This window comes from Halichoeres trimaculatus, unplaced genomic scaffold, assembly GCF_033239565.1.
Source record: "Halichoeres trimaculatus isolate MK-OKI-2021-1 unplaced genomic scaffold, fHalTri1.1 fHalTri1_scaffold_14, whole genome shotgun sequence".
Lineage (NCBI taxonomy): Eukaryota > Metazoa > Chordata > Actinopteri > Labriformes > Labridae > Halichoeres > Halichoeres trimaculatus.
In genome coordinates, this window is record NW_027437192.1 from 1,136,200 (window position 1) to 1,148,880 (window position 12,681).

Sequence of the window (12,681 nt, forward strand, 5' to 3'; positions counted from 1 at the left end):
GAGTCGTTTAAACCTGCACTCCTCCTGTTGTCCAGCAGGGGGCGGCGTCAGCAGCTGATGGAGCAGTGCAGTCAGGGAAACATGACTCATGAAGAGTTTAAAGAGCCAGAAACAGATTTAAACACTCATTAAGTGATCATTTAGTTTGTTTTATTTGTTTTTCATTAGTTTATTGACATTTTTTGCAACTGTTGGATCTTTTGGGTCGTCAAAATCTTTGAGATCTGCTTTACATATTTAATTTTTCATGTTTATAATCTTTTAATTTTTATATTTATATCTATTCATAGGATTTTCTTCTTTTTTTTTTGTTTGTTTTAAATTTAACCTCTGATTTTAGTTACAGTCGGTGGATTCGCCGCACTTTTCTCAATACGTTTCAACCGTCTGTGAAGTTGACGCAGTTTTCTAACTAAATGTTAAAAAGGATGTCATCACTTTACACCAAAACAAATCTGTTTACAAGAATAAATAAAGTAACACAACTTTTATTTTTATGGTAAGGGGTTATCAATAAATCTAAAGGATGAGATAAAATCACTACTTTTTGTTTTGGGTATAGTCAAACTCAGGATTCTTAGTATTTGGCACCAATTTAGCAAAACAACAACAACAAAAAAAAAAAAAAAAAGGAGGATTAACAGAAGAAAAGAGCATGTGTGAAAGAATATCTGATGTTTTTTTTAAATCTTTAAAAACTGAAGTTGTTTGAGCGACAGAATCACCAATAAATCAAAATCTGAACGTGAAATCTGCTTCAGGATTTCTGACGTGTTTGTTTTTGCGCGGCTGGAATGACATCCTTTAAAAAAAAAAAAACCTAAACATCTTTAAAAAGCGGCTCTGACTGAGTTTTCCTCGTGTTATCAGGGTGAGAAAGGAATAAAAACCTGTCGCTTGGATCTGCTGGGAGCTGCAAACAGTGCTCAGAGGTCTTACAGGCGCTGCGCCCTCTGCTGGACAAACGATGTGATGACACCCTTTAAGAGCAGCATCCTCTGTAAATCAAAGTGTTTCCTTGTGATATAAAACCCCACTGAGCTGATGAAGGGAGGATTTTTGGGTGGATTTGTCCTTTAATGTTTCGTGTATTTGGAGGTAAATTCACAAACTGCTGTCGCTGAAACTGAATGGACCCAAACGCCTGTGAACACATGAAATCATCAAAGTGAGTCCTGGTCGTATCCACGGAGTAAATGATTCAGTCCTCGTGTCAAACACGTCGAGTTTCACAAATCACGTGAAAAAATACAAAAAGGTTAAAACGTCGCCGTGGAGTTAGATCCAGCTCGGACTGTTGGTATTAAAGGAGCTCTTCTGAACAGAATGGCACTAAGTTTGAGTTCTTATATTCACAAAAAAAACAGGAGTTTGGTTTTTAAAACCGTTTCTTCTTCAGTAAAATGTTTCCTCGTTGGTTCAGGAGGACGTCCCCGTCTGGATCCACGTCAGGTCTCACCTCGCAGAAATGTTCTGGGTTTTCTTTATACAAACTTTACCTTAAAACGTTTTTCTGTATGAAAACAAGTCCAAAATAAAAGCCCTGTCGTTCCCTCCAAAATAAAAGCCCTGTCGTTCCCTCCAAAATAAAAGCCCTGTCGTTCCCTCCAAAATAAAAGCCTTGTTTGTGCAGGAGCGGAGTGGAGACTTACTCTGGGAGGCGTCCGGCACGTGCGGTTGGTCCCACGGTTCTCGAGCAGAAACACGGCGTCCTGAAGCTTCCTGTGCGTCCCTCCTGCTCAGTGCTTCTCAGCTGATCGGGACCCAAAGGTCGTCCAGGCCGTGACCCCGTCTCAGCTTCCTGCGGCCGCCTTTGGGTCCAGAGCCTTCAGCTGAGAAACACTGACCTTCACCTCCGTGTTTTTATCCCACTGAGAGAGAGACGTCAGGTCTGCAGAGGAGGAGGAGGAGGAAAAGAAAATAAGCAAGAAGAAGAAGAAGAAGAAGGAGAAGGAGAAGGAGAAGAAGAAAGAGAAGAAGAGGAGGAAGAAGAAGTAAAAGAAGAAGAAAAAGGAGAAAAAGAAGAAGAAGAAGAAGAAGGAGAAGAAAACAAAGATGACATGAAACCGTTTCACCTGTGGCATCACGCCGTGTGAGGACCAGACGCTCACCTGTCTGCTCATGTCTGCTCCTCCGCCTCAGGCTGTGATTGGCTGACACCTTCAGACTCCTCCTGGATGGTTTCCTCCTCCTCCTCCTCTTCTTCCTCAGCCATCTCCTCCTCCTCCTCCTGCTTCCCTTCTTCTTCCTCCTCCTCCTCATCTCCTTCCTCTTTCGTCTCCATGTCTTCTTCACTGTCTGCGTGTTCTCCTTCTGCTGCTCCCATCACCTCCTCCTCCTCCTCCTCTTCTTCCTCCTCCTCTTCCTCTTCCTCCCCGTCCTCTCCCTCGGCCTCCTCGTCGCTGAACGGCTCCTTGCCCTCCTCCACCCTGCGGGCGGCCTCGGAGAACCAGTCCCTGACCTGCTCGTAGCTCATGCTGGACTTGGTGACCAGGTCGTCCAGGTCCCTCTCGCTGAGGACTCGGTGTTTGAGGTAGTACTCCTTCAGGAACGCCTTACCGGACTTCACCTGCAGGGGGAGCAGTGACAGACAGAGCCATGAGTTTAAAATTTGTCACTCTGAGGTTTTTAGGAGCAAAAACACAAAAACAGTTCATTATTTTTACCCGTGCTGGAGCTGAAAGCACCAACCTTAAAGGTGGAGTCTGCAGGATTTTCCTAAAATAACTCTATACGTGTGTGTCAGTGTCAGTATCTGTCTCAACCCCCTCCTCTGCCTGGATGTTGATGTTTTGGGACATTTTTGGGCGGAGAGTAAGCGTGGTTACCTCAACCAATCACGGTTAGGATTAGGGTTAGAGTTAGGGTGACTTTAGCGAGTTGAAGAAGCTAATCAGAGCGGCTACGATAGCGGACGTAGCATGAAGGAGGAAAAACAACCAAAAGTGAAACGAAACTCCAAACAGATAAAGTTTTTCCTAAACGAGGGTGAAGCTTGTCTCGACTTTCAGGAACTTTCAGGATCTTGTAGAGCAGCACAGGACGAAGAGTGATGCGAGTTAGCTTGATGCTAACCAGGTATGTGTCAAATATCTGTGATTAGCTTGTGCTAACATGCTAAATCAGGTGCACGGCTCTCGAGTCTCTTCCAGGTAGAAACGTGATACTACAGGTGGTTGCTGGGCTAGAGAGTGTGTTGCAGTAGTCACAGTCAGAGGCGGTGGGGGTGGGTGTGGGCTGCTGCTAGCACTGAGCCAAGGAGGAGGAGCCAAGTTTGAATGTTGTGTTTACTGGAAAATAGGCCTGTCACGATAACAAATTTTGCTAGACGATAATTTTCCAAAATATTATTGCCAATAAACGATATTATTATCAATATTATTTTTTTTTTTTCCATTTTTTCATTGATGTAATTTTGATAAATGGGATACTAAAGTGAGTACACCATATCAAATGCAAGAAACTTTAATTTCTTAAGAGTATTTAACTGAAATTAAAAGGTCAGGATCTTTGAAATAAAATAAATTAAACAAAAAATATAATAAATTTAACAAACAAGAAAGAGAAAGAAGATACAATGAAAATGAAATGGACTCTTTTTAAGAAAAAAATACATGTCAATGAAAATAATTAATACTAATCAAAAACAATAAAACATAGACCCTGTCTCTAAAGAAAAAAATGAAACTCCAAAAACAACAATAAAAGCTAAAGCCTAAATCAAAGGGAGTTTATACAGTTCCTGAATTGTTTGTAACATGTACTTTTTCCCAGTCAATCCGTACTGTCTGTCAAACATTTTGAACATTTCTGGCTTTAACCGTATTGAAGGGCTGCATTTCTTTGGTAATGTATCTGTCTTTGAGCGCCACCATCTGGAGCTTTTATTTCTATTTCCTTTGCCGACCAAAAGCCTCAGTAAGAGCGGATTGTCAAAGAACAAGGCTCCGCTGCACCTCCCCTTCTTCTTCTTCTTCGTCGCCACTATTTTCAAACCAATGCCACATATCAGCTGGTTGGTGTTCATGAGCTCACACTTTGTTCATTCTGATAAAAACTAAATATTCCCACACTGGGACTGTGGCAGGCGGCTTAAGAACCGTATCTTTGGTGCCATCACTCATATTAGCGTGTGTTTCCTCCTTACCCCTCAGGACGCTCGCTTCAGCTCTCTCCGTGTGTACACGCGAGCAGCCCCGTCTTCACCCCAAAGATCGCATTTTTGACAGATGCTCACTCCACTATAAATCCTATAAATCTGCTATAGAACCTATGCACCCCGATGTTAGGAAAGATAGAAGTAGTGAGCCATCTTCTCATTCAGCATCTTACATGCATGCACGTGTCAGTTTATCCAGGCTGGAAAACTTAACAAGGATGTTTTTATTTATCGTTCGATTAATCGATTTATTGATTATCGTGACAGACCTATCTGGAAAATAACCAAAACTCCTGCAGACCTTACCTTGAAGATATGGTACCAATAAAGGGAACTAATTCTCTTTACTTTTGTGTTTCTGTGGTAATAATATTAAATTGTATAAAGTAAAACACGGTGAAGATACAGGAAGTGCACATCACTCAGACCTTGATGGCGGTGGCGCCCCCCTGTGGAGAGCGCTTGCAGGGATACGGCCGACGCGTCCTCCTGGACCAACCTCGGAAACGCTTCCTGGACTTCTTCTGCGTCTTGGCCCCCCCGTTCAGCGCCTCCTCGACCTGAAACCAGGACACAGCTCAGGTTGAAACTCACAGATCTAAACATCGGCGTCTGAGTGTCGGCGCCGTCTAACGAGGGCGTACCTTTCCGCTCTGGTAGAGGTAGTACCACTTCAGGTTGCTGTTCTTGCAGGCGTAGCGCGTGTCCCCGAACCAGTTGACGATGTAGGTCCTGGGCAGACCGCTGTCCTCCGCCATCTGGTCGTACTCCTCCGCCGTGGGCCACTGCGTGCGGACGAACGCCTTCTTCAGGATGTGGAGCTGCTCTGGCGTCTTCTTCAACGTCTTCCTCCCGCTGGGCGGAGTCGTCTGCCGCTCCAGAGCCGAGGAGGACGGCGTGGAGGATGATTTCACCTTCTCAGCGTCTCCCTCTTCGTCGTCCTTGGATGGCGCTCCGAACGGCATTTTCCTCCTCTCCGTGAACCAGGCGTCCACCTCGCGGCGCGTCAGCTTGGTTTCCGCTCGCAGGCGGCTCAGCTCCTCGTCTGACGGCGTGTCCGACGTCTGGAAGCTGGCCTCCAGGATGAGCAGCTGCTCCGGCGTCTTTTCCTTAAACTTCTGCGGCGTGAAGTCGGGGAAGGCGTGGCGGAACTTGACCCGAGGGTCGCTGGTGGAGCCGGACGAGCCGGGGGCGCTGGCAGAGGTGGGAGAGGAGTCGCTGGCGTCGTCGCTGGAGTCGATGATGATGGTGGCGTTGGTGGCGTTGTTCTCGCCGCTGAGGACGCCGTCGTTCAGGCTGCTGCTGCTCCTCCCTCCTCGCCCTCCTGAAGGCGGCGCCGCGGCTCTGCTGGACAAGCCGTCGCTCAGCAGGACGGCGTGGTGGTCCTTGGAGTTCCTCTGGTTGTAGCGCGTGTCGCTGAACCACTTCTTGATGGCGCGTTTGGAGAGTTTGGTGACCTGCATGAGCCGCGAGATCTCCGCCTCCGTGGCGAACTGCCTCCTGCCGTAGCTCGCCTTCAGCTCGGCGAGCTGCTCCTTGGACTTCTTCGGTTTGGTCCCCGTTGAATCCAGACTGAGCGCCGAGCTCACGGACGACGCCGACAGCTCCGTCTTCGATTCAGACGGCGTCGGCTCGGCAGCTTTGGGCTGGTTCCCGGGGACGCCGGCGACGGTCAGCGTGATGGGCGACGCCACCGGCACGGCGCTGCCGTTTCCTGCCACCTGAGTGAGGACGAGCCCCGGCTGGCCGACGATCTGACACGTCTGGAAGATGGACTGGAGGCCGTTGGTTGCCGCGGCGATGTTTGCGGGGATGACGGTGATGGTCTGAGGGACGGTCTGCACCGTGCCGTTAAACTTCTTCCTCCTCGCCTCCTCCACCTGCAGAGAAACGACCACAGAGACTCAACGACCACAGAGACTCAACGACCTCATCCTCAGGGGGACGAGAGACGAACAGCTGACGGAGCGTCTGACCTCTGGACGCTTCGTGTTATAACCTCGGTTTGATGCTAACGTCTGTTTTTTCATGCACAAACTTTCACCTTTAACGGGTTATAAAAAACAGGAAACTGCTTAAAAACAGCTGTGAGGTGTAAAAGTGTGTGTCGTGTGGAAGCGTGTGGAAGCGTGTGGAAGCGTGTGGAAGCGTGTGGAGGCGTGTGGTGAAGCACTGACCTCCTCCGGCGTCCAGCTGACGCCGTGTTTCAGTCTCTGAGCAGAAAACCAGACTTTGATCTGCTCCTCGCTGAACTTGGTCTGAGACGACAGACCCATGATCTCCGACACCGACGGGTACGGGAACCTGCAGGAACAAGATCTCAGAGTTAATCTGACGCCTTTTCGTCCAAACATCACGTCCTGATCTGAGTTTTTGAGGTTGGATGTTTGAAAGGGACACACAAGAGGGCGTAGGAGTGAAAATGACGTCATTCGTCCACACGAAGCCTCGCTGACCCCCTGGACCCCCCTGTGTTGCTAATGCTAAGCTAACAGGCTGTCCCGTGTTTGCTTGTTTTTGTGTTTCTGAACCATATGTCCCTGCAGAGTTACCGTAGGCTGCTGTAGAGCAGATGTTGTTGCTGTTATTTTAACATTTCATCATCAGCTTTACCCACGCGTTAGCATGAAGGTCCAGGCCCAAAAACAAATCTGTTAACAATCAAAAATATTGTTCAAACATGAAAAATAAACACAAAAATAAGACTTATGGGATAAAAGATAAAAACATGATGATTTTTCCTTTTTTCTGTCTGAATGTTTCCCTTTTTCTGAATCTATATTTCTCCATTTAAAGATGTTATTGTCAATTTATCTTTTTTTTTTATCCTGAGTGTCTGATTATTTTTTTTTATCTTTTTATCATCACGTTCTCTATATTTTAAAAGCTTAATCATCATTTTATTTATTTCTCATTATTTGTTTTTCACATTTTTCAGATAAATCTATATTTAAACGGTTTTAATATTTTATTTTTCTAAATCATTTACAGCAAATACTGAAAGAAAAAACTCCCTTTTCTTTATCTTGACTTTTCTGAAGAAATTGTGTTAAAAAAAAGGAAATAAAATAAAATTAATAATTATAAAATTAAATCAAGTTAAATTTAAAAATCATAAAAAAATTATAAAGTTAAATTGAAAAAAAATCAAATGAAACAAAATAAAATTAAAAAAACATAGAATTGAATTAAAAAATTATAAAATCAAATTAAATTGAATTAAATAGAATAGTTCTCTATATCTTTTAAAAGCTTAATCATTATTTTATTTATTTCTCATTATTTGTTTTTCACATTGTTTGGATAAATTCATTTTTAAACAGTTTAATGATTTCTTTTTGAAAAATCAATTACAGCAAATACTGAAAGAAAAAAACTCTCTTTTCTTTATCTTATCTTTTCTAAAGAAATTCTGTAATAGTTAAAATAAGATTATAAAATGAAATAAAATTAAACTTAAAAATTATAAAATAAAATAAAATTAAATAAAAAAATTATAAAATGAAACAAAATTAAAATTGAAAATTAAAAAATTAAATTAAAAACTTATAACATGAAATAAAATTTAATTTAAAAGAATAAATAAATATATAAATAAAAAAGTATTTCTGGATCCAAACTCCAGATCCTGGATGTTTAAGCCCCGCCCCTCCAGGTGTGGTTACCTGTTGTAGGCGCTGACCAGCAGGACGTTGTTGTCCATGGCGGTGTTGTACGTGGGGATGCTGCTGATGGGGATGAGCAGCTGCGTCTGCGTCTGCGCCGGCGTGCAGTTCTGCTGGTTCTGCAGCGCAGACAGAACCTGGGCCAGCGTCCCCGGGGGCAGCATGGCGCCGCCACCCGTCCCGCCTTTGATCTGCAGCACGTTGGGGCTGTTGACCACGATGCTCTGAGGGACGGCCTGCACCTGCAGCGGCGTGGACACGGAGAGGAGGCGGGGGGCGGGGTTAAGAGGCATCACGGGGGCAGGGGACAGCGTGGGCGGCTCTTTGTTCTCGTCGTCTTCGTCCTCGTCGCTCTCCACTTTGATGACGTCGTCCGCAGAGGTTTTTTGCGTGGCGGTGAACTTCTTGGGTTCCGTGCGGCTCTTGATCCTCATGATTGGCGTCTTGCTGAGGGCGATGCCTTTACGGGACGTCTCCTCGCCGTCGTCGTCTTCCACCTTCACGAAGCTGCCGTCGAAGGTGAGGTCGTTGACCGTCTGCTGGAAGACGGTCTCGTTGTTCCGCTTCACCATCGTCCTCGTGAAGTTGTCCTCGCCCGGGTGGAGCCGAGCATTGTGGGCCAGCAGCGTGTCGTAACTGGAGGAGGAATAAAAAGAGAAACTTTGGCAAAAGGTCAGCAAAATGATAAAAACCTGAAACATCCATAAACCAACATGTTAATTCTTCGTTTCACCACTCCTCTGTCAGTGAAGGAGCTCACTTCCTGTGCGTCACACGAACCTCTTGGTGTGGTAGTCGCACTCCATGCAGACGTAGGAGGTGTTGATGATGACGTCGGGGTGCTCCGTGTCCACGTGCATGGTGAACAGGTTGAGGTCTGACGTCTGGAAGCTGCAGTATTTGCACTCGTAGCCTCCCTCCGCCATATTGGAGTCCAGGTAGGGATCCGTCAGCGCTCTGGCGTCCCCGTCCTCGCCTCGCTCCTCAGACAGACCCGACACGTCTGAGGAAACGGTAACCACGCCGTTACTGTCCTCCGGCTCCACCTCCTCGGTGATGTCCTCCATCTCCTGGTCTGAAGCGACGGCCTCGCGGGGAGGAACCATGCAGGGGGTGGTGGACTTCCTCCTGCTCGCCATCCTGAGGTCCGCTGGGCGCTGCGTGGAGCTGGGTGTCAGGTACGAGTTCTCAGTTCAGGTTTTCCTCTTTGGGCGCCATAAAGAAGTGCTCAGTCAAAATGTCTCCTCTGTTTTCCTCGAGCTCTGAAAACCAGAGAGCAACAACATCAGAGACGGAAAAAACAAGTTTAAACACAGCTTCATCAAACATTCGCCATTTTTCAGCGCCAGCCGTGTACTGAGGTAACGGAAATCAAATCTTTTAGCCTGGTCCACTTCTTATCTTTTTAAAAGACCATGTTTTTGCGACTTGGAGCTCAGGAATATTTGGTTTTAATCATGGTGTTCCTCAGGGAAGCGTCCTCGGGCCTCTTATTTTCACTCTACATGCTTCTATTTGGTCAAATCATCACATTTCACAATTTATCCTTCCTGAATTTCCCCTCGGGTATAAATTAAGTATTTTCTATTCTATTCTATTCTATTCTATTCTATTCTATTCTATTCTATTATACCCTTATTCTATGCGGCTGACGCTCTGTTGTAAATCTCTGTCCCAACAAACCAACCTGTTTAACTTCAGTCCCTCATTGTTTGTCCTCTGATATTATTTCGATGAGCAAAATCTTTTTAGACAAAGCGCAAACTAACCGATACCAGCAGCTGATACTCTAGGTAAAAAAAATCCTACATCGAGTAAGTCCTCCTCACCAGTAGTTGGCGCTACAATGCTGTAGTTTGACACTACGGGAAATGTGCGTCAGGTCCAGTTCAGACAACGTGAATGAACCAGTGAGAGCTGAAAGTTTAACTGTTTTATTTTTGCACTTAGGTTAATTTATTTAATTGTGTTTTATTTTGGGCTAGAAGTACTAGAGGTATCAGTGAGTTCTCAAGAGGGAGTACCTTACCTTTTTCCTTACTTTTTTAAAAGTTTAAAGTTTAAAGCGTGAATGCAGACCGATATCAGAGTTTTTGGTGGGAGTCCGTTTATTTGTGTTTTTGGTCAAGTAAAATATGGCCCCGTCTGAGTGCAGAGGAAACCAGCAGAGGAGCAGGGAGGGGGTGTTTGGTGTGAGCGCTCTGGGCTTCTGCTGCACAAAAACACTGCTGTAGGGGTCATTTCTGTCCTAAACCTTGTGATAGGACCCAACTTGTTCTATCCCAGAGCATCGCTTTAAAGGCATGTACGCATTAATGTTGCGACCAGTCTACGTGGGCTACTATCACTGAAATCTGCTGAAATGCTGCTTTTCACACCAGCTGTGTGGATCAGTGTAACCTGCTTTTTGCTGGTTTGCCTGAGGGGTAATAAAATATTAAAACTGCAGCTCTTCCAAAGCGCTGCTGTTATTTGAGTTGTTTAAGTTGTTTAGTTTGTTTATAAGGCGGGAAAATTCCTCCATACATCACTAAGGTTCTAGAACGTTTCTACTTGACGTGTTCCTCACGTGTCCCAGAATTCCAGAACTCTCTGCTCCTGGACGTCAACACGCGGAGCTCTCAGGACGTCTTTAAAAGTAAGTGACAGAATATTTTTACCGTTATAAGCTTGGTTTGGATTATACAGACTTTTTAGGCCTGAGTAACATTTTTAACATTTTAGTTTTTTATATTACTGCTCTCTGTTTTGTTTCAGTCTGGTATTTTTTGCTGTTATTTTCTCTGAAGACCAGATAATATCACAGAGTAGTAAATACATTATGTAAACCTTCTCTAAAACATGGAAACACTCATTTAAGGAAAATTGAGTTGAATAAAAAACTGCTTGAGTTGATTTAAAATTACATATTAGTGTAAAATTAACGTGTTTTTTATAAAGCCTAACTCGTGACAGTGGGGAGACTCCGTTTAAAACCAGTCCATATTAAAAGTAAGAGAAAATCATTTACTTTATGTTAAATTCTGATTTATTTTTTATTCTAACTGCTGTCATCATAGAGAGGTTTGGACAGCCTCTGCCCTGGATCTCCTCAGCTAGCTCACAGCTTCGTTAGCTTCCACACGTCATGTTTAACGGTTAATTCTCCACGAGTGTCCGTGGACAGGAAGCCGTGTGACAAAGGCCGGGCTCAGAAATCACTCTGCTGTCATCCAGGTGTGTGCTTACCTGGTGAATCAGCTGCTGTTCAGCCTCATCTCTGCTCAAACTGTTGGCTGGTTAGCGGCTGTAGCTTCGTAGCATCCCTGTGTTGATCTGCAGTCTTCCGCCTTTCACCCGAACACACCGAGGATCCATCTGCTGCTCAGCCCGGACACAGAGCCCCTCCGACGGCAGGGAATCGGCTCACTGCGGCCTGTCCGCTCCGGGTTTAGAGAGCCCCGCAGGGAGCTTCCATGCTGGACTCGGTTTCTTTGTTAAGAAAAGGAGAGTTCAATAAAAAGGCTCTGAGAGTTCACCGAGTCTGAACATGGACATTTTTCAACCCGCCGCTTCAAGCGAGCAACGGCTGCCGTCCACATCCTGTTTCAGCCTTTCAAAATAAAAGCACTCGCGTCGTTTGAAAAACCATACAAACACCGATAACAGAAAAATAAACACGAAATGAAAGTTTTGTTCGACATATAAAATATCCAAAAAAATATTTGATCAGAAATCGCTGAATCATGAGTTGGTGTCTTTGTTGTTCAGATGAACTAATTATTTTTATTTGGAAAAACATTTTTACAAATAAAAATAATTTGTACATTAGAACATTAATGACACCAACTCATGATTCAGCGATTTCTGATCAAATATTTGGAAAAAAAAAAAAAAAAACAGATTCTGATTCTGATATTTTAGTTTTTTCCAAATAAAAACCAAAATCAGATTCGGATTTTTATTTGGAAAAGTGATTAATTGAAACTGAAGTGATAAGGGGTTTTAAAAAAAGTGAGGAGTAATGAGACAGTAGTCTGTGACATATTCGTCATATATCCATAGCATTGGTCTGCTATCAAGAAATAACACAGCAGTAGTGTTGGCTACTTATTGGGGGAAAAATAATCATGCCTATGAAGGTTATTTTGAATTTGCATTTGTATTGACCAATAATCATTGAGCTAAACTTAAAATAGGCTGTACCACATGTTGCAAAAATAAAATAATAATAAAATGTGGTATTTGTGTTGTTATTGTATTTAAATTTAAATTTAATTCATTTGAATTTATTTGGTTATTTCTTTTAAGTTTTCTTGAAAAATCTGTCTTGCACTGTACACTAAAACATGCATTTATTTTGAAAGTGTTACATCAAAGCGGAAACGGCCTCTGGTGTACTGATGAGAGTTTGACAGATTTATTTTGGGATCTACGTCGTTACGTCTTGACGTCATAGACAGCCCACAGGAGCGTGTTCTAACTGTGTTCCCTCTCAGAGTGAAGAAGGCCGTGTACTCGCTCCTTCACTGCTCCTCCAGGAACACAGAGCTGAGGAGTTCAAAGTGTTTTCAAGTCTCTTTAGAATTCGTAAAAACTTTAATATTCTGCTTTAACTGACAGAGCAGCAGATAACTGCGCATGCCCAGAGGAGCCTGCACATGGTGATGCAGCATGAAATCAGGCACAGACTCTCTCTTGGGGCCACTCTTCAGAAAATAGTCTTTAGACACATAAAAATTCAAGGTGGCCATCAGGTCTATCAAATGCTCATTTTTTCAATGAACAAGAAAACTTTGCTTTAAACTAGAATAATGTCTTAAAACAACTAACTTTTGTCTTGTTTCATTGGTAGATTGTTTTTAACGAGACATTTTT

The 12,681-nt window shown here is 44.0% G+C and overlaps 1 protein-coding gene across 1 annotated transcript in view; it reads right to left on the minus strand.

Annotated features, from left to right (window-relative positions):
• The window catches only part of LOC141802611 (zinc fingers and homeoboxes protein 1-like), a 12,556-nt gene extending 1,161 nt beyond the window's left edge, over positions 1 to 11,395 (minus strand). The window contains exons 1-8 of the mRNA XM_074686167.1: positions 11,053 to 11,395; positions 8,605 to 9,086; positions 7,825 to 8,460; positions 6,337 to 6,463; positions 4,804 to 6,039; positions 4,588 to 4,719; positions 2,112 to 2,569; positions 1 to 1,891 (exon numbers count right to left, since the gene is read on the minus strand). The exon at positions 1 to 1,891 is cut by the window's left edge and continues 1,161 nt beyond it. Coding sequence (XP_074542268.1) covers positions 2,120 to 2,569; positions 4,588 to 4,719; positions 4,804 to 6,039; positions 6,337 to 6,463; positions 7,825 to 8,460; positions 8,605 to 8,963 — 2,940 coding nt within the window. The 5' untranslated portion in view covers positions 8,964 to 9,086; positions 11,053 to 11,395 and the 3' untranslated portion in view covers positions 1 to 1,891; positions 2,112 to 2,119. The remainder of the gene's footprint in view (positions 1,892 to 2,111; positions 2,570 to 4,587; positions 4,720 to 4,803; positions 6,040 to 6,336; positions 6,464 to 7,824; positions 8,461 to 8,604; positions 9,087 to 11,052) is intronic.
• Between the last annotated feature and the right edge of the window lie 1,286 nt (positions 11,396 to 12,681).